The sequence below is a fragment of the Pantherophis guttatus genome, chromosome 5 (genome assembly GCF_059756535.1).
Source record: "Pantherophis guttatus breed Tessera chromosome 5, ASM5975653v1, whole genome shotgun sequence".
Taxonomy (NCBI): domain Eukaryota; kingdom Metazoa; phylum Chordata; class Lepidosauria; order Squamata; family Colubridae; genus Pantherophis; species Pantherophis guttatus.
In genome coordinates, this window is record NC_142067.1 from 53,981,367 (window position 1) to 54,005,371 (window position 24,005).

At 39.9% G+C, this 24,005-nt stretch overlaps 1 protein-coding gene across 5 annotated transcripts; it reads right to left on the reverse strand.

Moving 5' to 3' along the window:
* Positions 1 to 10: 10 nt before the first annotated feature.
* VPS26C (VPS26 endosomal protein sorting factor C) lies at positions 11 to 24,005 on the reverse strand. 5 transcript variants are annotated; one of them, XM_034442333.3, is made up of 8 exons: positions 23,480 to 24,005; positions 17,185 to 17,328; positions 13,585 to 13,734; positions 12,463 to 12,543; positions 10,009 to 10,083; positions 8,548 to 8,698; positions 7,867 to 8,019; positions 11 to 1,020 (listed from the first exon to the last, which is right to left on the reverse strand). In XM_034442333.3, exons 1-8 carry the CDS (start codon positions 23,534 to 23,536, stop codon positions 938 to 940), a joined length of 894 nt encoding a protein of 297 aa, XP_034298224.1. In that variant the 5' UTR covers positions 23,537 to 24,005; the 3' UTR covers positions 11 to 937. The 5 variants fall into 5 exon arrangements, with proteins under 5 accessions (XP_034298224.1, XP_034298479.1, XP_034298306.1 ...); XM_034442588.3 differs by having other exon boundaries at positions 23,012 to 24,003; XM_034442415.3 differs by having other exon boundaries at positions 22,932 to 24,003.

Genomic DNA, 24,005 nt, shown 5'->3' on the forward strand with positions numbered 1-24,005 from the left:
ACGAACAACATTTAGAATATATGAATGATTTATTGACAACAATCAGATATATCAGGTCTTAAGTAAAGTTTACTTTCTATAGTATTGCCAAGATGATACTATATCAAAAGTGAAATGTATTCAATATATAGTCCAACATCTTCCAATAATAGGCAAAGTGCAATAATTTTACCTTCTCCTCTACCTCTACATCCTCTACCACACTCTTTCCTCTTTCCTCTATGTTGCCCCAAATTGTTTTTATGTCTTGTAACATTAATCTGGTAACAAGATGCCAGCACTGAATCATCTCAACTCCTTATGACTAATTCTCCAATTGGTTATTAAGGTCAGATCAACATTTTTACCAATTAAGCTAAGATATTCCCCAAAAGAAATTAATGCAAAAAGTCTTTAGATGCTATCAAAGGAAACAGGAATGTCTAAATTCAACTTGTTTTGAATAGTTTTAGTATGTCGGTCAAATATTTTGATAAGTGCATTTCCAATCTTTCATGACTGTAGGGACATCCCATCTCTCATGACTCATGGGACATACAAAAGTTTCCAAAGTTAAGGTAAAATTTTCTTAGCATGGTAGGCTAAGACATATATACAAAATAATTTTGGTCAAAACATTGCTATAACCAATTCTTCCTCTCAATGTCTAAATTTCTTACTCACAGAACTCTCATAAACAAATAAGAATAGACAGCTGTAGGCCGTGTAGGCCCCATTTCAATTTAGATTAACACTTGCATTGTAGTGGCATTGTAGACAAATGTGAATCAGTGCTTATTGGACGCTGACTTAATGGGTCAGAACATTGTTATTGTAACTTAAAATTCTGGTCAATCATTTATAGGGCTGTATTACTTAGAGCCTGCAATGCCAATTAGTTTGATGCCCAACAAATGGGAGGCATCTAGTCTGAGCAATAATTGTAAAGCAAACCTAATCACATTCTGCAAAGTTTCAGTGGAAAGTTCTCCGTGATTAAGTGATCATCATGCAAGAGGACAACGATGTTAACTTCAAATTCTGTGAAAAAAGGAAAAAATATTATGGAATTAGCACAGATTATTAGATCTACCATCTGGGGTACCTGTAGCACATATAAAGTTACTAATATAGCAAAGCATAAAACAGTATACATTAAATTAGTACTGTTCAAAAATATTATTCTAAAATATACCTAGCAATCCAAACTTTTCTTTTTGCTTAAATGAAACTCATGTTGAGAAAGGGGGTAAAACACTCTAATGTAAAACTTTATTTTAATAATTACAACAGCCTAACTATTGGAGCTTGAAAGCACTCCTTTTCTATAGCAGAATCTGCTTTTGAACAGTTTTCCTACAGAGCTTAAAGTTCATCTTGATTTCATTTTGGAAGTCGCTTCAAAGCTGAACTCTTTGATAGAATATTTCTGACTGAACAGAAGCCATTTATATTTGTGCACTGTTGTTCATACAACCTTTTTGTTTTGTACTGATATCTTGTAATTTAATGTATTGTTCATCTTATATTGTTTTAACTGGGCATTGGTCTTACCTTAAATGCCAGATTTCTTGAGGGGGGTGACATTGTCCAGATGAGGGTTATATCAGTCGGATCTGATGCTGGCTGAGTCATAACTTTTGACCACTCCCCTTGCTCCGCCCCTTTCATGCTCAGTTTTGACGAAGGAAGGCCACCAGAAGTATCTCCAACAGGAACCCCCGTTATCAGGAGGAAGTAATTCGGTCCAACGGGACAACTGGAAAAAAACTACTGAACAAGAACAATAAACTGTACAGGCACTGAGACAGAGGGAGGGGCTGGACAATGTCACCCCCCTCAAGAAATCTGGCATTTAAGGTAAGACCAATGCCCAATTTCCTTGATGAGGGTGTGACATTGTCCAGATGAGGGACATACCAAAGATTTGGCTGTCTCAAGGGCGGGATGTCGAAGGGCCTGGAGAGACCCTCGCACGATGCACCTGCTGCAAAACCCTCCTGCCAAATGACGCTTCAGCAGAAGCAAAGGTATCTATCTTGTAATGACGAATAAATGGCGAGGGGGTAGACCAGGTGGCTGCCCTACATACCTCCTCAAGGGAGGCCTGAGTTGCCCAAGCTGCTGAGGTAGCAGCACTCCTAGTGGAGTGGGCAGTAATGCTATTGGGAACAGGAATCGCCTGGGCCTGATATGCCGAGGCGATGCAAGCCCTGATCCATCTACCAATTGTGGCAGAAGAGACTTTGAGCCCTAGGGAGCCTGGCAAAAAGGAAACAAACAGAGCCTCTGACTTCCTGAAGGGAGCAGTCCTTTGATATAAATCTTTAGGGCCCTCCGTACATCTAAGGTATGCCACCTTCGTTCCAAGGCATGAGAGGGCCGGGAACAGAAATTGGGCAAAATAACCTCTTGGGCCCTGTGAAAGGGGGAATTAACCTTGGGAATAAAGGAAGGGTCCAATCTCAAAATAACTGTGTCCGGCCGGAAAACACAGAGATCCTCCCTAACTGAGAGGGCTGCCAGCTCCGAAATGCGACGGGCTGAAGTTATGGCTATAAGGAAAACCACCTTAAGGGTGAGAAAGCGAAGGTGAACCGCGCGGAGGGGTTCAAAGGGATTCTCAGTTAAAGCGTTAAGGACCTTGGGCAAATCCCAAGTAGGGTATCTATGAATCGAGGAGGGCCGCAAGAGCCTGGCTCCTCGCAGGAACTTTTTTATCACAGGGTGCTGAGTGAGTGGTCGGCCGGATGGACTGGACAAGGCCGTAGACAGAGCCGCCACATGTCTCCGAAGGGTACTATGGGCCAGACCCCGGTCAAACCCATCTCTGAGGAACTCCAAGATCTGGGCAGGTGAGGCTGAAACAGGATCTATCTGCCGGGAACGGCACCACCTATAAAAGGCGAGCCAGGAGATATTGTAGAGTCTGACTGTGGATTTACGTCTGCAGGCTTGAACAATGTGAATCACCCTATCTGAATAATTGTCCTGCCTTAGACGGGCCCCTTCAAGCGCCATGCAGTCAGTTGGAGCCACTGAGGGTCCGGATGAAGAAGGTTCCCCTGACGCAGTACAATCTCGTCTGGTGGAATCCTCCAAGGGTGAAATGTGGAGAGACTGACCAGGTCTGCGAACCACGGACGGCGTGGCCAGTGGGGAGCCACGAGGATAATTTCTGCTCTGTCGGCGATGACCTTCCGAATCAGGGCCGGAATCAGAGGCAGCGGTGGAAAGGCATAGTGAAGACCCGGCGGCCAGGTGAGACGGAGAGCGTTGACCCCTTCCGCCCCTGGCGTCGGGAACCTCGAGAAGAAGCGAGGAAGCTGATTGTTCAAGTGTGTGGCGAAGAGATCTATGGCTGGGATGCCGAACCTGTTGCAAATCTGATGAAATATGTCGGGATGAATCTGCCACTCGCTGTTGTCCACCTCTGTCCTGCTCAGGAAATCCGCCTGTGTGTTTTCCGACCCCGCAATGTGGTCCGCTCTGATGGAGAGGAGGTGTTGTTCTGCCCACTTGCCCAGGCGAAATGATTCCTCCATGAGGCGCTTTGAGTGGGTGCCCCCTTGACGGTTGACATGTGCCTTCGCCGCCATATTGTCTGTCAACACCAGAACATGACGGTGTTGCACGAACCGGTGAAAGTGCGTGAGAGCGAGACGAATGGCCTTCAGCTCCAGCCAGTTGATAGGGTTGGCGAGGTCTGATGCAGACCAACGGCCCTGAGCCACGTGTAATGCAAGATGAGCCCCCCATCCGTGAAGGCTGGCGTCTGTAGTGAGTACAAGTCGGTCGTGATTCATGAAGAGACACCCCTTGTCGAGAGAAGGCGATGTCCACCAACCTAGCGATCGCCTGACTGAAAGTGGAACTTTGACTGTTAACATGGTGTGAGCTTGGCGTTTCTTTTGAAAAGGAAGCAGGAACCACTGCAAGTGGCGAGCGTGAAGGTGTGCCCATGGGACGATCTGGACGCAGGAGACCATCTTGCCTAAGAGCTTGGATAGAGTGGCCAATGGAACTGATGGAGTTCTGCGAATGAGAGCTACTAGGTCCCTGATGTCTGACCGTCGTTCCAAGGTTAGGTAGACGGTCCCCTGGGCTGCGTCTATGATGGCGCCAAGATGGGTGATCCTGGTGACTGGCACTAACTGACTTTTTTTGTAGTTGACCAAGAACCCATGGTTGTTCAGGGTTTGAATCGTGAGGTGTAGGTCGTGTAAGGCTTGCTCTTGAGAGTGAGCCTGAATCAGAATATCGTCCAGGTAAGCCTGGATCCTTACCGGTTGTTGTCTCAGGTGAGCCGCCACCACCGCCAGGACCTTTGTGAAGACCCTTGGTGCAGATGCCAGTCCGAAGGGAAGAGCCCGGTATTGAAAATGCTTTCCTGCATAGCTGAATCGGAGATACTGTCGATGCTTTGGCAGGATGGGAATGTGAAGATAAGCCCCCATGAGGTCTATGGAAACTAGAAATCGTTGGGACGAATCCCTTGAAGAATAGAGGTTAGTGAACACATTTTGAATCTGCGATACACTATGTATGAGTTGAGATTTTTTAAGACCAGAATGGCTCTCCACCCCCCTGACCGCTTTGGAACTACGAACAGGATGGAATAATACCCCTGTTTCCATTGATCGTGGGGGACCTCCTCTATGGCGTGAATCTGTAGTAGGTGCTGAACTGCTTGGTTCATTAATTGAGGTCTGGATTCGCTTTTGGAAGTTGGACATTGAAGAAAGCGGGTTGGAGGCCTGGAGAGAAATTCCAGGGGGAGGCCGAATTTTACAACTGAAAGAACCCAAAGGTCTGAAGATGACCTTTCCCACCTGTCCGCGAAGAGGGACAGGCGACCCCCTACTGGAGGATTTGGTAGTGAGTCACTTACGACTGCGGGACTGGCGGAAACCAGAACCCCGAAAGGACCGTTTGGGCTGGAATTGTCTGCTCCTGTCCCGAAAATATTGACGGTCCGAGGATCGATAGGATCCCTGAAGATATTCCTGCCTGGAGGGGCCTCCCTGGGGGTAGGAACGAAAGGAAGGCCTTCTGTAATATGGAGAGGGTCTTCCTTCAGCCCGTTTGTATGTTGAGGGCAAAATTTTTCGCTTGTCCCGTGTCTCTACAAGAAGAGGGTCAAGTGATTCCCCAAATAGTCTGTTTGCAGAATATGGAGCTGCAGCCAAGCGCCATTTGGCCTTAAGGTCAGCAGGCCATTGGCGAAGCCAAAGCATCCTGCGGGCTGAAACTGTAGAGGCTAAGGCTCTGGATGCGAATTTGGCTGAATTCAAGGTTGCATCAGCCGAAAATTGAGTGGCAGCAATGATTTTATTAATATCCTGATGAAGGCGAACCTCACTGGGGGGTACCCTTGCCTGTAACTGTTGAAGCCAAAGGATGGTAGTTCTATTAAAAAATGAGGCTGATGAAGCTGATTGAATTGCCCATGCCGAGGCCTGATGGTTCTTTTTAAACAGAAATTCTAACTTTTTGTCTTCTGGCCTTAGACCTTCAGAAGTATCCCCAGTTACGTATGAAGAAGAAGAGGAAAGGGCCGCTACAGGACTGTCTACAGGTGGAACTTGCAAGAGTTGAGCAAACTTTGGAGCAACAGCATAATATTTCTTATCTGAACCATGTGCAGATGCCATGGTTGCAGGCCCAGCCCACTGTTTCTTTACCACGTCTATGAACAGTTGTGGAGTTGGTACATAACAAAGTTCAGGGGGGGGCTCAGAAAAAGGTCCCTGTAGTCCACCCTTTTGAGCCTCCTGCATCTCTTGAAAGTATTCATCTTCCTTTAAGGCGGCTGTTAAGCGAGCCTTATGCAATAAAGACTTGAATTTATTGGGGGGAAATAATCCTGTAAAGGCAGGTTGATCTTGGATTAACCCCTCATCATCTGATAGGTCAGAATGTCTCTCTTCCTCAAACACAAAGGCTTCACTAACTCTGGAGGCTGCAGGAGAATGAGAGCCAGTAAGACTGACTGCAGGAGAAATTCTAATACGGGCAGATCGCTCTGAAATAGCAGAGCCAGAGTGGTGACCATGAATATTGGCTGCCATTCTAGAAGCAATGGCCTGTTCAATCAGAATTCTCAATCCTTCTGGCACATTTTTTAAAGGATCTTCGGGGGTTAGCACAGGCATAGAGGATTCACCTGTTGAAGCAGCTGCAGCTGCAGGCCCACCAAATACAGGAGTTGCAGGGGTCATTAATTGACTTGCAAAGGGGTTTTGCAAATTGCTTTGGTCTTGTTGAAGAGCATTACCCTCTCCCTCCGAAGACCAGGCCTGGCTAACAGTTGAAATGGGAGGAGGGGGGGTAGATGGGGGGGGGTCCCCTTATCAGGCTCAGTTGCAGGCACTTCACTAGCTTGCTTTTCTAGAGATTTATGCCTCTTTGCTAAATCCTTCTCCTCAGGCTTAGAAAGGTGCTTACGTTTGGAAGTTGATTTCTTCCCAGTGTACATAGTATTTTCCTCCCCATGGGAAGAGCGATCTGCCATCTTTAGTATACTCACTGCGACCACGATGTCGACTGGAGAAATAGCTTTTGGTTTCAGTTTCACCACGTGGTTGAAATTTGAGATGGCAACGACTCTGGCGTTAAGCACGATGGCTGCCAGGTCATACTTGAGCAGGAGGAAAACTCTGCTCTGGAGGTATCTGTCTAGGCAAGCCTAGAAACGGACCTCCTCAGCGCCCCCCCAGCCACAAAGAGAAAAAAAAATTTAAAATACTGGCTGGAAATGCCACAGGGGAAGGCAAGAAGAAGCTTGCTGCCCCCCCCCAAACTTGCAGACTCGTTGGTGGCAAAGCGGCAAAAATTTCCTTTTAAAATTGCCGCGGGGCTTCAATTAACCGCTCTACAGCTGATCAGCGGTTTTGGGATCGCTGTAGGGTGGGCGGCGGCCCGATTTGGCAATTTCCCTTAAAATTAGGTAATTGCTATTATTGTTGGTGGTATTGTGGTCTAGGGCCCCTTAAACAATCGTTGGTGGGATAGATCAAAAAAATCCCCCCCAAAAAAGACAGGAAAAAGAAAAAGGAAAAAAGTTCCCTTTTAAAATGGGGCTTTCAAAATGGCCGCCGCCAGGAGCGAAGCAAAGCCTGCAGCTTAGGAGGCTCTAGCAAAGCAAAACCGGCAGGCTACAATAGAAGGGGGGGAAAAATTTAAAGGGGAAGTAACAATTTTAAGCTATAGAAATAAAAAGGTGGTCAAAAAGACTTACAATTCTGTGATATTGAACAGACCTGGGCTGTATAGCCAGATCTGTAGGAGATGTTTCTCTCAGGCCGACTGAGTCTAAACTGAGCATGAAAGGGGCGGAGCAAGGGGAGTGGTCAAAAGTTATGACTCAGCCAGCATCAGATCCGACTGATATAACCCTCATCTGGACAATGTCACACCCTCATCAAGGAAATCATAGATGTTTTATTGTTTCGCTTGCTGTGCATGTTTTATATTATGCATATGATATGGTTAACTGTTAGAAGATGAATTTAATTCAGTGGTATACAAAATGTATCAAACAAACACAGGCCTTTACAAAAATCTGTGGAGGAACCACATTTGAAATACTTTTATACTATAATTATGATCATGACTCTTCCAAAGAAAGGCTGTCAAGAAAAGAAAGATGATACAATACAACCAAATGGTTAGACCAGCGCTACTTTAAAAAAAGAAGTTAACAAAATCACAGCTAGTTTTTATCTCAATGGAAAAGTCAAGTAAAGGAAAACATGATACAGGTTTGTACAGCTGATATCCTACCAATAGGTTTTTTTGTTCTAGGTGCTGGGTGACCACAATGGAAATAAAGCATTAGACAAAGTCCTGTTTGTATGGCTTAACAATTTAAAATGCAGTTCATACCAACTTTGAAGTTTGTAGTTTCCAGTGTAGGACATGTAAACAATCTTGGAAAGACCATATAGATTGGAATAGGAAGATTTCTGCAGACGTCACCATCAGCAATCTGAATGTTCTGAATCTCGGTGGCATCTCTAGCATAACCTTCAGCACAGCCTTTGCAAAAATGAGAGACAAGTGGCATTCAGAGCCCCCAACTTACTAAATAATACATTCTAATGCAGGCAGGTTTAATAATTAAACATTCATCATCAAGATGTCTCTGAGTCACTCATAGGTTGGATGTCTTTGAGGAGCTGTTCCAAATCACTTCAGAGCTGCAGGAGGAACTTCAAATATGAACTGTATTAAAAATTAATAAAGTTAATTTAGTATTACACAGATCTGGAACATTCATTTCAAACTTCTGAAGATGGCTTTACTTTGGAATGAATAAAAATTACATCAAAGTTTTATTTATTTGTATATGCAATTGGTAACTGCCAAATAAATTCCACCAATGTTTGTTACTAAAATATACCATTATCACAACTGGCAACATTTGGATGTGGATGAGGGCCCAGCTGTCCTCTAGTCTGTCAACTATCCAGAATGACAGAAGCATTTGACAGTTACAACTCAAGAACACGCTTCCGATTCTGTTCCCCAACACCAATTTATGAACTGGCAGATATAAAAACATACCACAGGTTTCCACTCGTACTAGCTGGAGTTCAATGCTTTTAACTGCAGCATCGGAATTCACCACTATCAGCTCCCCTGTTAGAGGTTGTGTTATGATGCAGTTTGTTGAATTGAGATGGCCTCTTATGAGAAATTTTGGAAGCAATGCTCTCTAAAAGCAGAGGGAGGGAGGAAAGGAGAGAGAGGTAATTTATATAATAATTGAATGTAGACATTTTCTTGTTCTTTTCACATATTTTCATTTTATAGCATGGCTCTTTGTCTCTTATTATCATTAGTTTATAGCGGAAGAGAAGAAATTACGTTTTATTCTTTCATCACCTCTCCTTATCCTATTCAATATCTTTTCTTCAAAATAGAACTGATATATATGTAAACAACAGGTGCTTTTCTAAACATATGTTTAGTGTAGCATGCAATTAACTCCTCAGAAATTAAATCTGTAGGCAGTTAATTGATAGTTAATTAATAATTCTGTATATAGTTATATAGAAAACTACGCAGTATAAAGAATGGTTGGATCTATACTTAGTCATCTTCACAACATACCTACTGAAATCATAAAAATCATAAGATGCAAAATACTTGAGAATCATCACCTATATAAGCCTTAAATAAAGAAAGGGTCACATTCCTCACTTCAAATTAAGAGAAACCTCACAATATCTTCTCCAGGAGTCTCAATGACATATAACGGATATGAGTAAAGGCCTGCCTCCCAAAGCCAAGATCCATTTCAAGCTGTCAGGAACCCTTTGAAAAGCAGCTTCTTTGGGATTTTCTCCTAAGCAGTGATGGCTTTTATTAAGTGCTGGCTCTCTCAAACCTAGTTTTGCTTAACTGATTTTTTCCCCACACTGAGAAAGACCTTTCTCCCTCCCCCCCCCCTCTCTCTCACACACACACACAATCACTCTCATTTGGAAAACTAAGCGGAAGGAATTTCTTCAGATACGTCTTTTAATAAAAATATTTTCTTTCCTCACTCCATATGCTTCTATCCTTCTTCCAGCTATTTCTATATAATCCTGGTTTGGGCAAATCCTGGTTTGCCCATTTCATGGCAGGTTACATTTTGCCACTAAATCAAAAATAGAAGAAAATTGGAACATGCAAATGAAGAAGTACGTGAATACAAAATTCTTTCATATGGTTTCAATGTCCAATTTGGCCCTGTTCCACTGTTCTGGGAGCTTAAACTTTTTTAAACCAATTTTTTCTTTTTCTTTTTGTGCTTCAAGTTAGAATGGATTCTTTGCAATTGTCTAGACAAATCCCCGCTGTTTTCTTGACAAGGTTTTTGGAAATGATTGCCATTGGCTCCTTCCTAGGGCTGAGAAAAAGTGACTAGCCTAATACCACCCAGCTGCCTTTGTGCCTAGGGTGGAACTAGAACTCATAAGTGTCCAGTCTGTTGCCTTTAACCACTCCACAAAACTGCTTTTCTAAAATGGTTCTTACCTCTTTCACATTCTGTAGTGTTTCAGGAGTAATAGTAAAGTCTACAGGGCTTGGAGTTGGCTTACCTTTCTGAGGCTATAAAAAGAATGAAAAGAAAGTTCAGAACTAAATCTAGTAGTCATTTATTAGTTTGAGAAAGTGAATATTTGAAGTCATGTACTTTAAGTATTAGAAGAGCTAGAATAAATCACTACTAGAATAGTCTTGGCAAGAAATTACTTTGGTAAGAACAATTAAGGTCATTCAAGCTTCACATGGATATACTATTTGAAGCATGCTCTAATTAAGCTAAAAAGTAACATTTAAAAATTTTCTACTCCAACTAATGATAATGAAAAGCAAACTCATATTATAGCCAAGGCCAGCCCAGTATTTTAGGACACTGAGAATAGGATCAACTACATATACATACAGCATGATATTATACTATGAGTGCATTATTAAGCTCAAATTCCTATTCTTGTTTTATTTATCAGATTTATGTTCTGCTTTTCATTCAGGAGCTCCAAGTGACATATATGCCACTCCCTCCTCCTATTTTCATCAGAACAAAAGTCCTGGTGGTGGAATAGGCTGATAGTATGTTTGGCCCAAAGTTATTCCATCATTTTCCTGGCTGAGTATGGACAACTCAGATCTTCCTGCTTCTAATCCAGGATCTTAATCACTATACTATCTTGGCTCTTTCCTGGATCTACGTAAAAATCATTTAGGGTTTGCTTATTCCTAAGTATAATGCAATATTTATTTTTCCCTTTCTTTCACAACAACCTTGTAATTTAGGCTGAGAGTGACCAGCTCAACGTTATTCTGTAAATTTCTATGGCTGTGAATGGCTTAGAATCTGGGTCTCTCTGTTAGTTCAATACTTCCCATTACAGCACACTGGCTACCTGCTGGACCTATGTAGAACTTATCTACCTCCTCCTTCAAATGTAAATGTATGCTTACATGAACATTTATACATAATTTTAAGTCATGCAAATAAATACTGGTAGAAAAGTAGTAACTATGTTGCCTGCTATAAGGAATAACTGTTTGTTGAACAAAATACCAATATGTATATAAACCTTGTATTTCTGCTCTAAAAGTACATTGAAGTTAGAATGGGATATTTTTAAAAAAAATGTATGCTGAAGCAAGAAGAGATAGTTAAAAATGAATGAATGCTGAATGATCATGGATGACCTTGGATATCAAACATGATTGATATGAAAGAAGTACACTGATGTGGCTTAATCATATAGACGATGAATGAGCATCAAACTGTGAAACAACTGTATGAAAAAAGAGTGGATGGGAAGACTAAGAACGTCATGATTGAATGAAGTTGATGAGATCCTGAAGAAAACTTCACTGTGAGGATTAGGAATGGGAGGCATGGTGATATAGTGGTTCTCCCCTTTCCTCTGCAGCCGGTTTTCAGTTGGTGTTGATGGGGGTAGTAGTGTTTGAGCCTGAGGCATGACTTGTGGGGTGCCATAGGTTTTAATGCTTTCACCCTTTCTACTTAACATCTACATGAAGCACCTATATAATCTGTCAAAACAGGTATTATCAGCATGCAGATAATACCCAGTTGTGTACTTCAACTCTGCCACTGCCGTTAAAATTCTTGTCTCAGTGCCTGGAGGCTGCTGGGCTCTGGATAAGGAACAGATTGATTTACCAGTGACAAGACCACGTGGCTGTGTGTCCTAGTTCTTCTAATGCTGTGGATTTTCACCTTTAATTCTGAATGGGAGTGAACCCCCACCCCCCAAACTAGTATGCAGGATGCAGCTGTGGCTGGAAACCTTTAACAGTTTCATCTGGTGTTCTGTGCCCCTTCTTGGACTCAAGAGTCCTTTCTAATAATTATTTATGCTTTAGTCACTTTGTATGAGAACTATTGCAATCTGCGGTATATGACACTGCATTTAAAGACAACTCAGAGGCTGTAGGTTGTTCAGAATATAGCAGCATAGGCAGTTACGAGTATGCTTTATAAACTGCTGAAATACCTCTGCTGTCCAAGTTTCATTAATTACTTTCCTATTATTTGTGCCCACCCATTAAAATCTGAGAGAGTGGACATGGCTTTGATCTTTAAAGCAATGCCATTTAATGGCCCAGGAAGCATGCAGTATCCTTTTATCAAAATTGTCAAAATTATCCATATGTTTAATTTATCTTTGGCACAAAGCATTAGCCTGAATATTCTTAGAAAATTTAACGTCACATAAATTCGGGAAAATGCAGGGAAACATGAAGTATGTTGCATCTATACCTGAACCAAGGAACTCAAGCTTTTGCATGCATAAGAGTTTCATTCTGCAGAGAAAAAAAATAGCTACAGATCTGCTTAACTACATTAAGTGTATGTGCTCCTCTGGGACTTTTTTATACAGTCAACTACAACTAAATGAATATATTCACAAGTCTCTGGTAATTAATTCCTAAAAGCAAACTTACTGGTGAATGGACTATAAATTCACAAGATTTTGTCAAATCCTTGGCCAGGAGAGAGCGTCGCATATCACATCGAAGAGTATACTATACAAATATGCAAAACAGAAAAGTTATTATCTTGCTCATGAAATAAAAAAATAAGTATTAATTACTAATTATTTCTAATTTTGTAAATTGATTATTTATGTGTACCATAATTTGTATTTACTATGGAAATCCTACCTAGAAATGCATTATTTCAAAATGTTTTTAGTTTAAAGTAAGATATATTCTAAAAATCTTCCAATTCAAAAATACTTTGGGCACATTGCTGAAAATCAAATAAAATCAAAACAGGAATTAAAAACACAAAGCAAATACAGGATTTCATTCATATTTTGCTACTGGGCTAAATCCAATGGTTATCTCCCTAAAACTATAGTAATAATAAAGCCATGTTATTCAAGATTAGAAATAAAAGCATTGCAAGGAAGAAGAGTAAGCCTAATGTTTTTCATAAGACTAGGTATATTAATATTTTGGATAAATTTGAATAATTTGCAAAAGGAAGGGAAGCAAATAGTTTTGAGACACAAATTTCTGCAGCACGATCATTAGCTCAAAGGAAGCCTCTATCATAAATCCCAGTGAGTTTTGTTAGTTAAAACTCCCACGTTTAACCAATAAAAAGAGATAAGACACTGAGCCATATCAATTCTGAATTAAAACCGTAAGCCAGAGAGCTTCTGTTATGCTGTACTGTAGTTTACAGGAAGAAACTTATTTATAGAGGTCTGAGCTTACATTAGGTAAAATGAATCTCATTAAAAAAAAATCCTGACTGTGTAAGAAGTCTGTACATTTCTATGAAGAATCTCCTCTTCAGTATTTTTCTGATTTGCTAGGATCTGTAGTTTGCTTCATTTTAAATAATGGAAATATGAAGAAAATATTTGAAGGTGCAGTTTTTCATAGCTCTTATGGGATTCTTTAAACTTGAATCAAATAGACCAAAGAAGAAATTCATGCCATCAGACAACTCTTTTAATGGCATGAATTTCCTTGGCTTAATCTTAAAAAAATTAAAGCAATTGTGTAGATTCACCATAAAGAGCAAAGGTTTTGTAGACTATAATCTGCTCTCACCTGGATATTGACAAAAACTCCATGGTAAGTTTCATAAAGAATTTTGCCTCCTTTTACTTGCAGTGGGAACTCAAAAGGAATTTCTGTTTTACCACTAGGCAGTTTTCCAGATTTTACCATTTCTACTGTACTATTAATCAGTTGGATAGGCTGCAAAAACAAATAAAAAAATTAGAAAGACTTAATCGTTAATTGTCGTTTATTTTCTGTTGCAAACAAAAAGCTTATGAATGTCTGAAAATGCACATTTTTAAATATATCTTAAGAAATAGAGCAGCAATCCTGTCCATTCAGGTTCAACTCTTTGAAGTTGCAGAAGTACCGCGTACACTCAATTGCAAACAATTCTAGACACCGTCTACACATTACATTAAACTCAGCACAAACATTCTATATTCTTATATGCTCTGCTAAGTAGACAGAAATTTTCTGTTTCCACCTGCTCTGGTTAACACTGCCTCCCTTTCACACGTAAGAGACAAAAATAAATAGCAGAGAGCCTCCTGTATCTATAAAACTTTCCAAATGGTGTATGAGTATATGTAAGTGTTATGTGTGTGTACACACATATATACATACATATACCGCTGCTCAGTCAGGCAGCATATACGTTTAAAAAACACAGGAAAAGTGAAGAAATCCCGACAGATGAAAACATAATTAAAAAAATATTAGAATGCATAAATGGATAGATTGACAATGATAATTAAGGAAAAAGAAGAAACTGAATATTTTTCGACATCGGACTCTTTTTATCAATGGTTGGCTAATAAAAACAGAAGTTAGAAACATGGAAATATAAGAAAAGGATTAATGTTATAAGAGAGATTTGTTAAAATGGTTAAGCAAGTATTACTCTCATTATAGAATCAATATTAATGTAACCACTACTGCTGTAAATATTTTGATTTATTATTTTCTAAAAGTACTTGTACCCAAACAAGACACTGTTCAACTGAAATTGGAATTTTTATATGTTATAAAATAAAAAAACTTTTACCAAAAAAATAAATAAATAAAATTTAAAAATACACACATGCGCTCATGTAATCTTTTTCGTTTGTATATTAGAACTGCTTTCAAAAATAGTAAAAATAATAAAAGCCTTGTTACAACTGAAATAATCTGCATAACCTAACTGAAAAATTAAGACATGCTCACTGCTCAAAACTCTCAATATCCAATTAAAATTTAGCTACCGTCTACCCATAGTCACCATACAGCTCATTGTCTTTCATTATACACTTTCTATCTAATTCATCAGCTGAGATCTCCTGATAACATGAAGCAACGTGAGGCCTACAATAAAAGCAACTATTAAAAACGAATATATTTAAAACCAATTAAATAATTAACATAAGTAAAAATATGATTGTGAAAGAGTTAATTAGGATGTCATATATGATGCTGCCAGGGGATGCCCAGTCCTGATTTTTTTTTTAAAAAAAAATGTTTTAAAGGCTTTCCAAAATGCCAAAAGGGTGGGGGTTAACCTTACCTCAGGGAGAATGATGTTCTAGAGCAGGGTTGTCAAACTCATGTCGTCACAGCAGTGTCACATGACATATTGGGACTTTTTTCCCCTTCGCTAAACCGGCTGTGGGCGTGGCCACTGCATGATGCATCCAGCCCGCAGGCCAGGAGTTTGACAGCCCTGTTCTAGAGTGAGTGCCATAGCAGAAAAGGCTCATCTCCTGGGTCCTATCAGATGTAATACCTACAATGTAATGCAACATGCCTCTTCCGCTGAACCTGATGAGATGGGATGGGTAGAAATAAACAGGGAGATGTGATCCCTTAGATAACCTCACCCCATATCATGGAGGGCTTTCAAGGTCAAAGCTAGCGCTTTGAATTGTATCCAGAAGCAAACCAGCAACCAATATAACTCAAGGAGCAGAGGTGTTAACAGTGTCCTAGGAACATCCAAAACTGCCCATGCTACTATATTTTGCACAAGCTGAAGCTTCCAGATACTTTTTAAAGGCAGCCCCATATAGTGTATTACACAGTCCACTGGGAGATTACCAGGGTGTAACTATGAGTAGATCTTCACGATCCAGGAACAGACACAACTGCTACACAACACAAAGTTGGATAATGGCTCTCCTGGCCATGACTGCATCTCCTCCTTGAGCAGAAGTCAAGTGCAGGAAACCCCCCCAGATTGAAGACCAGGTCAGTTTGGAGCAGTGCAATTTCATCCAGTACCAGAAATGGTAAAGTCCCCAAATCAGAAGGCTATAAAACTCAAAGCCACTCATTCTTTCTTGCTAGGGTTCAGTTTAAGCCTGTTTCTCCCTAGCCAGATTCCCACAGCCTCCAGGCATCAGGTCAGGACATCAAAAGCATCACTCAATTTGTCAGAAGCAGAGAGGTACAGTTGAGAATCATCAGCATGCTGATCATATCTCACCCCATAGTGACAGATGATTTCTCCCAGCAGTTTCATGTAAATGTTAAAACAGGAGAGGACACAAAGCTCTGTGGCGCCCCACACAGTAGGGGCTGAGGGTGGAATCTCTCACTAAAAATCAACACTGACTACTATTGGCCCCATAGGAAGGAAGTGAACCAGCACAATATGGTGTCGTCCATTCCCAATCCCCAACACCAATCGAGGAAAATACCATGGTCAATGGTACTGAAAGCCATCAAGAAGTCAATGACACCCAGAATGGATGTACTATTCCCATCCTCCTGTCAATCATCCAAAAGCGCAACCAATATAATTTATGTGTGAGCCTGAATCCTGACTGAAAAGGATCCAAATAATCTGTGGAAGCTGCTGTGCAGCCAGCTTCTCTACAATCTTTCCTAAAAAGGGTGGTTGAACACTGGTCAAACATTGTGCAGTATGGTGGGATCCAGTAATGACTTTTTGAGGAGGATGGGGGAAGGATGAATCAACACTTCTGTAAGAGATGAAGGAACTATCTCTCATTCAAGCATGAATTCAATACTGCAAGATCCACCCACATATCTCCCCGGGCAGCCATGGTCAACCAGGAGGGGCAAGATGGCTGGACTCACAGTTGTAAGGATCCAACCGTTCCCAGATAACAAGACAAGACTGTGTTCCAAGCATCTCCACAGGACTTGCACCAACACTGGAGTCTAACTGGGAACAAATTTGAGTGGGCTCAGGTCACCCAGAAAAAGGCTATGGGCGCAATAACAGCAGTATTGTGATTTCACTACCCTTACCACCACAAAATAGATTCTAATAGCAACTCTCATCTGTGCTTAATTGAGTTCATCCTTTGTTGACATCCAGAAGTACTCTAGATGTCTCCTCTCCCGTTTCATCTCCCTTGGCATCTCTGTAAACCACAGGGAGTGATGAGATCCATTGGAAACGAGAGATTGCATGGTGCAATCCGATCTAAAGCTACAGCTGGCCTTTTGTTCTAAATGGCAACTAAAGGCCTTCATGGACCTTGCTGTAGACCCTATGGAACACTCTCCAGCTCCCTCTGGAACCCTTGTGGGTCCATCAGTGACCAAGGCTGGACTGATCTAATAAGTACAGACTCCCTATATTTATATTCTTCTCATATACTAGAAAAGTGCTCCAGAAACCATGGTTTTTGTTTGTACCTTAACAGAATTGCAGAATGCTTCAAACACACCAACACTTTTAGCACTGAGCTGCAGATTTACAGATCCTTCCATTGTTAATGAGATTCCCTGATGTTGGATTGAATCTTTACTTGTTATGACCACCACTCCAGTGAGAATTTCCTAATTGGAGAAAAATTGAGAACATCATATAGATCAGTTTTGATACTACTTCTTACATTTTATATATTATGACAATTTAAGTATTTAAGTATACAATAATTATCCAAGGAAGTACCAGTACACTTAATATGTCAATATATTGCATGAATTTTCTGATTAGCTGGAAGTAGATAATATTAAGTTGGCTTACAAAGGTAGTCTTCAGTTTAGATATCTTAGTTTGTATAGAATAGTGGCCAAAATGTGCTAAAACTTACCAACATTGTATTTTTACAATTAGCAAAGAATGTTGCCTGTGGCATGACTCTATCTAAATCTGATCATGTAGTTTACTCTTCCTTTATTGTATCAGAATACTTTTATGCAGAAACCTCTTGCATGACATGGCAGATTAATATTAATCCATTTGTTGACAACAACAATATATGTAAGATTGCAACTTGGAATGCAAGAGGATAAATGGTAAAGATCACAAATAAATAAATAAAATGAAAGAATGTATGTATGTTGGGACTTTATTAGCGAGGATAATATTTCATCTTTTTATTCAGAGACTCAAGGTGGTATACATAATGTACCCTCTATTTTTCTCCACAATAACAATGTTGAGGCATATAGGCTGAGAATGCAATAGAATTTAGTCACATCATTTTTATGCAGCACAAGAATATATGTAAATGAAGATAGTTTTGTCTAGATGTCATGCACATGAGTTAAAAGTACAAATTTAATTATGAATGAAAGGAATAAAATGATGTAAGACAGTATGAATTGATGCTGATGATGTTGCTATTGATATATATTAAAATAGGAATTCATATGATGGTGATAATTGCTTATTATAATTCAACGTATGGTGATAAAAGGGATTGGGTCATATGGAGTCCCCAGAATGAATAAGAATGGTATTATTTGATGCATTTACTTAGAAGTCTTTCAAATAGTAGTTTGGTCTTGTAGTTAAGACACCAGGCTAGAACTCAGGAGATACAGTAATGAATTCTAGTCCTGCCCATGAAAGCAAGTTGGGCGACTTTGGGCCAGTCACTCTTTGCAACCTACCTCACAGGGTTTTTGAGGGGAAAATGGGAGGAGGAAAGGGTATTAAGTATGTTCATGGTTTTGAGTTATTTATAAACAAATAATAAAGGTACAGATAGCCCTCGACTTACAACAATTCATTTAGTGACCATTCAAAGTTATAATGGCACTGAAAAAAGTGACTTATGACCATTTTTCAGTCATGACCTTTGCAATATCCCCATGATCATGTGAACAAAATTCAGACGCTTGGCAACTGGTTCATATTTATGACCGTTGTCCTGTCCCATGGTCAGGTGATCCCCTTTTGCAGCCTTCTGACAAGCAGTCAATGGGGAAGCCAGATTCACTTAACAACCGGGTTATTAATTTATCTACTGCAGTGATTCACTTAACTGTGGCAAGAAAGGCTGTAAAATCAGGCTTTTACGTGAAACTTAAATGTCTCACTTAACAACAGAAATTTTGGGCTCAATTGTGGTCGTAAGTTAAGGACTACCTATATTAATCAATTAAGTTTACGTGAATAGAAGACAAAAGACTGAATAGAAAAATATGGCTGATTCCTTTTGATTCCTTATTATGAAAAATGGAGAAAGTTAGTGAAGGCCACAAGGTATATGAAAGTTCCAAATATAGGAAAGATGATTGTCTGGAAGCATTAAAACTGAATCTTTGTTTAAAAAAAGTGATGTAGTAGAAAAAGAGATAAGTTAAAAACCACAGTGAAAATCAGGTGTCTGTAAGAAGAGAAAACATGAGTCCTATATGAAAATATTTTGGAAGACAGATTAATCACTCATCAGAATGACTGGCCAAAAAGAAAGAGAATATAGAAGCTACTTTGAATAGAATGAAAAATAATGTTGCTACAAAATGCCACCAAAGCATTCAGCGATACAACAATGGAAAGTATGAAAGACGATGCTTAATGGAATAAAGGTTGTTAATGAGAAAAAATAAATGCTCATAAATGCTCATACTTCATAAAATAGGATGGCACAGGACAGTTTATAATGTGTTTAGTAAGAAAAAGGAAGATCCAAATAATGGAATAAAAGACAGTAAGGAATGGTTATGATTTAAATAGGCAGATAAAGTATAGAATAATTTTCACAATGAAACAATAAAAATTGTTTTGGAAGAGAGCGAAAAAATTTAAACAAGAAACCTTCTGTAGAACTAACATAATTAATATGAAAAAATATTTAAAAATTTGTATGGAAACAATAATAAATCAATAGAATTGAAGTGAATGCTATAAATACTATAAGTATCTAAGAAAACAGATGTTGAAAAAGAAGTAATAAGTATTGTGAAAATGGCAAACAGCAGGCAGAGATGGTATACTTGGAAAATGATCAAATACAGAATGGCTTCAGGGATGGGTTCTAAATTTTTTTACTACCGGTTCTGTGGGCGTGGCTTATTTTGTGGGTGTGGCTTGATGGTCATGTGACAATTCTTTAGGATTTAGCAGAGATACTGGTCTACCAGGCTTTTAACTGCTTGCAGAGCTGTACCGGTCTACTCATGTATTTTTGCAGGCACCGGTCTACCACCAAACTGCCTTTTACCAATGATCAGCTGTAGGGTGGCCCTTTGAAGGCCCCTGGCAAGAGTTTAAACAGTTTTTTTCCTTATAGCCCATCAGCTGGGACTCAGGAGGCAGCAATAGATTGGGGGTGGGGCCAAATAAAAGGTAAGAAAAACGTGGAGGGGGGTGGGAGGCGCGGGGGGAGCAGAACCGGTTCGGTGACGTCATATCGTCACCGCTACTGGCTCGGCAGAACCGGGAGGAACCCACCACTGAATGGCTTGCTTATGAAATGGTTGTGCAACATTGAACATTTATGAGCTTAATGTTTGGAAGAATGTCATTCTTATTTCCCTATTTTAAAAAAGGTAAAATGCATGAATGGCAAAATTACTAGAGAATTAGTTTAATAGCAATAGCAATAGCACTTAAACTTATATACCATTTCATAGTGCTTTTACAGCCTTCTCTAAGCGGAGAGGGAGTCAGCATAGTGCCCCCAACAATCTTAGTCCTCATTTTACCCACCTCAGAAGTATGGAAGGCTGAGTCAACCTTGAGCCTGGTGAGATTTGAACTGCTGAACTGCAGCTACCAGTCAGCTGAAATAGTCTGTAGTACTCCACTCTAACCACTGCGCCACCTCAGCTAAGCAGGGATATACAAGTATTTGGCAATATTTTGATTGAAAAGATATCTGAGAGGATATCTTTTAAGAAATGCAATGTGGTTTTATGCTGACAGGAACTGTGGCGATGAGATCTATATGAATTTGAGAAAATTGACTATACAATTTTTGATCAGAAAACTAAACTATACAATAACATGGATATTCTTGATGACAGAATGATTTGCATGAATCCTGAACAAGGTATAAGTGATTGATGTGTGATGGAAAGGAAGGGAATGTAAGGGAATAAATTGAATGTTTAGTGAATCACTCAACTTTGAACAAGACAAAGATGTCCACTTGGTTGTTCACTGTACATATGAATAAATATTAAAAGAATGCCTGTGACATTAAAAGTGTATTGGCCACTGACATGAACATGTGTGTACATTTGTGTGATGGCAATGCCTTACTATTGGCCAAGAACAAATATGGTTTTTGAAAAATATCACATAGATTATAAAATACACTGAGTGCATACCTGAAAACAAATTAATAAGAGATTATAGTTGTGCTTAACACAAATGATTCAACATTTTCAGCAAACTTTAGAATGTACAATGCAATGAAATGAATAGTTCTGAGAATTAAGTGTGCAGTTCAAATCCATATATTAGATCAAATCTTACAATTACAAGAGCCTGTAGTACAGTGGATTAAAGCACTGTTATTAACAACTGCTGCTTGCAATTACTGCAAGTTCAAATCTCACCAGGCTCAAGGTTGACTCAGCCTTCCATCCTTTCAAAGGTAGGTGAAATGAGGACCCAGATTGTGGGGGCAATAAGCTGACTTTGTATAAATATACAAAAGTATGAAGGCTATTGCTTAACACATTGTAAGCCGCCCTGAGTCTCCGGAGAAGGGAGGCATATAAATTAAAGCAATATATATATATATATATAAAATCTATAATCCATATATTAACAAACCATGCATAGCATTTCAATGTAAAAACACTATAAAAAATCCAAGTAAACAATTTACTCTGAAGCTCTGATCCTAATGTCATTCACATATAAAAATGTAAATCAATATAAAAACTAATATACTACTGAAAATAATTATCAAGGAAATATTTTGAATTGAAATTTTAGGATCTTTTGCCAGCCCACAAAGTCTGGGATTCAAAAGGTAGAGGCACTAAAGACATATCCTTAGGAGAATTTTATTGGTTTTATGGGGGAGGGAATATATTTTCAAAGATACTGAGCTATATGCAGTATCCATTTTTATACTACATTTAGTAATCTTGTTACATTATTTTAAGAATGCAAATGCAATATGCATTTGATTTACTCACATAATTATCATGGTTAATGCATTTATTAAATATAAAAGTATAATTTATTCAAACAATATTTTTGCTTTTCATTTAAAATGTTTATTTTTTTCTAATAAATGGAATTACAAACTTAAAGATTCTGAGAAATCTAACTATCAATTTTATTGTTTGGATAAGCTAGGAAAAAATTAAGTTCAAGATATAATAAACAATTATCATGTTAATAATCAGTTATTTTCTTTCAGCCTTGTCAAAAGCAGATTCACCAACCCCTAGTTTAGCAACAGAAAAATCCCAAACAAAGCAGGCACTGAATCCTCCTCCTTCCTTTGGTAGAAAGCCCAATGACTGCTGAGGGCAGGAAAGCATCTTCTCTTGCATTGCAGAATTGTACCACCCTGTTTTGCCCTTTATACAGGGAAAATAGTGTTTCATGCACTAGGTAAAATGTCTTCTTGCTATAAGTTAATAGAAAATATTTGAACAGGAATAAAGGATCCCTTCTTTTTATGGCATTTATTTTTTAAAAAATGATTTTTAAAAAAAAAATCCAAAGTTTTTCAATTCCCCCCAATTATCATTAGCAATCCCAACTAGGTCTTTTTCTTATTTTGCAGGAGGTGAGGGGAGTCTGAACCTTCACAACTCCCTCTTGGCACAGAGGCAAACATAGCTACTTTCTATCAAGACTCAATGCCAGTGTTTTTCAATCTTGGCAACTTTAAGATGAATGGGTTTATTCACTGAGGAATCCTGGGCTCTGAAGTTCAGAGTTTCAAGTTGCCAATGTTGAGAAACGCTGATTTATACCACGGGCTCCAACTCTGATCTTCTAAAATCTTGAACCATTTACATTACCAGGAACAAAGCCTTCAACTCCAGTACTCCCAAGTACATGTTTGTTTTCCTATGAATGCAGGAGTTGTTCTCCTGTCTTCCAAAGCCATTGCTGCACTTGATAAATTCAAATACTGACTCTGTAGAAAAATAAAGAGAGCCTATAAAATCTTAGGGTATCCCCAATTTAGTAACTATACCAGAATACTAGAGTTTAAAAAAATGTGAATAACCTAATTCTTACGAAACAGATATTCAGGGGGCAAAGCTGTGTTGTAGAAAGTCTCTTTTAGAACGTAGCGAGGTTACATACGGAACTGAACGTCCAGAAAAATATCCTGCACACAAGATGTCAGGAAGACTTCTTTCTTTCTTTTCCCCTCATGAAGGTGTCCGTTTTGATCAGGGCGGGCATCTTTAATTCCTCTCCCTCTTCCAGGAGGAGGATTCCAGAATCATCCGACCGACCGCGATTTCATCTGCTGCTTCAGACGCTGACGCCCAGATCCCACGGCTCCACAAACCTGCGATCCTAAGGAGTTACTTCCCAAAAAAAAAAAAAAAAAAAAAAACCCCAACTTCGACTGGGGAAAAAAAAAAATCCCGAGCGCTGAACCTTAAACTCTTAGGCGCCGAAGTCTTCGGAAATGCAACGTGGTAATCCCGAGGAAGATCGCAACCAGATTGCAGAGCTCTTTTCCGCACAAATAAAATCTTCCCTAACATCCCAGCGTCTCCACATCGCCAGATTTGTGCAGCAGCACCTGCAGACAATGCTCACCCCGCAATGATACACCTTGTTCGCTCGCTTGATCTTGACGTCCAGCGCGGTACCCATCGCGACGACTCCCAGCCTCTGGGGCCGCTCAGGATCATGTGGCTTCCCAACCGGCCCTTTCCACGTGACTTCAGCCAATTCTTTTTGGGGGGGGGCAGGAAACAGGAGAAGATTGTACGGCTGGAGTCCGCTTTCTCTGATTTCCTTTCGCCGCGGGTGACTCCACCCTGTCACAGGGCGGGGCGCACCGACTGTCACATCTGACTCAGTGCCTTTGCTCTTAAGGCGCCATTTATTTTTCAGGCTGAGCTCTCGCTCCGCTCCGTTCCGCCTGGGCTTCGGTTACCTAGCAGCAAATCAGAAGAAGAGGTGGAGGATTTTGCGCGCGCCTGCTTTTGTCTCCCCTGGAATTGCAACGGGAGAGTCTGAACGAGGAACGCAAGGAGAGAGAAAGAAATGAAGACTGCCGTCTCCGCCCCGAAAACCCATTTGGCAGGGAACCATATTTCCCAGCATGCATTGAAAAGGA

Excerpts from the sequence above, each read along its gene's own strand:
- VPS26C (XM_034442333.3), bottom strand. The coding sequence starts at position 23,536 with ATGGGTACCGCGCTGGACGTCAAGATCAAGCGAGCGAACAAGGTGTAT. Across the intron at positions 13,735-17,184 it reads CATTCTGCAATTCTGTTAAG|CCTATCCAACTGATTAATAG; the intron begins GTACAAACAAAA and ends TTGTTTTTGCAG. Across the intron at positions 8,020-8,547 it reads AGTACGAGTGGAAACCTGTG|GCTGTGCTGAAGGTTATGCT; the intron begins GTATGTTTTTAT and ends ATTTTTGCAAAG.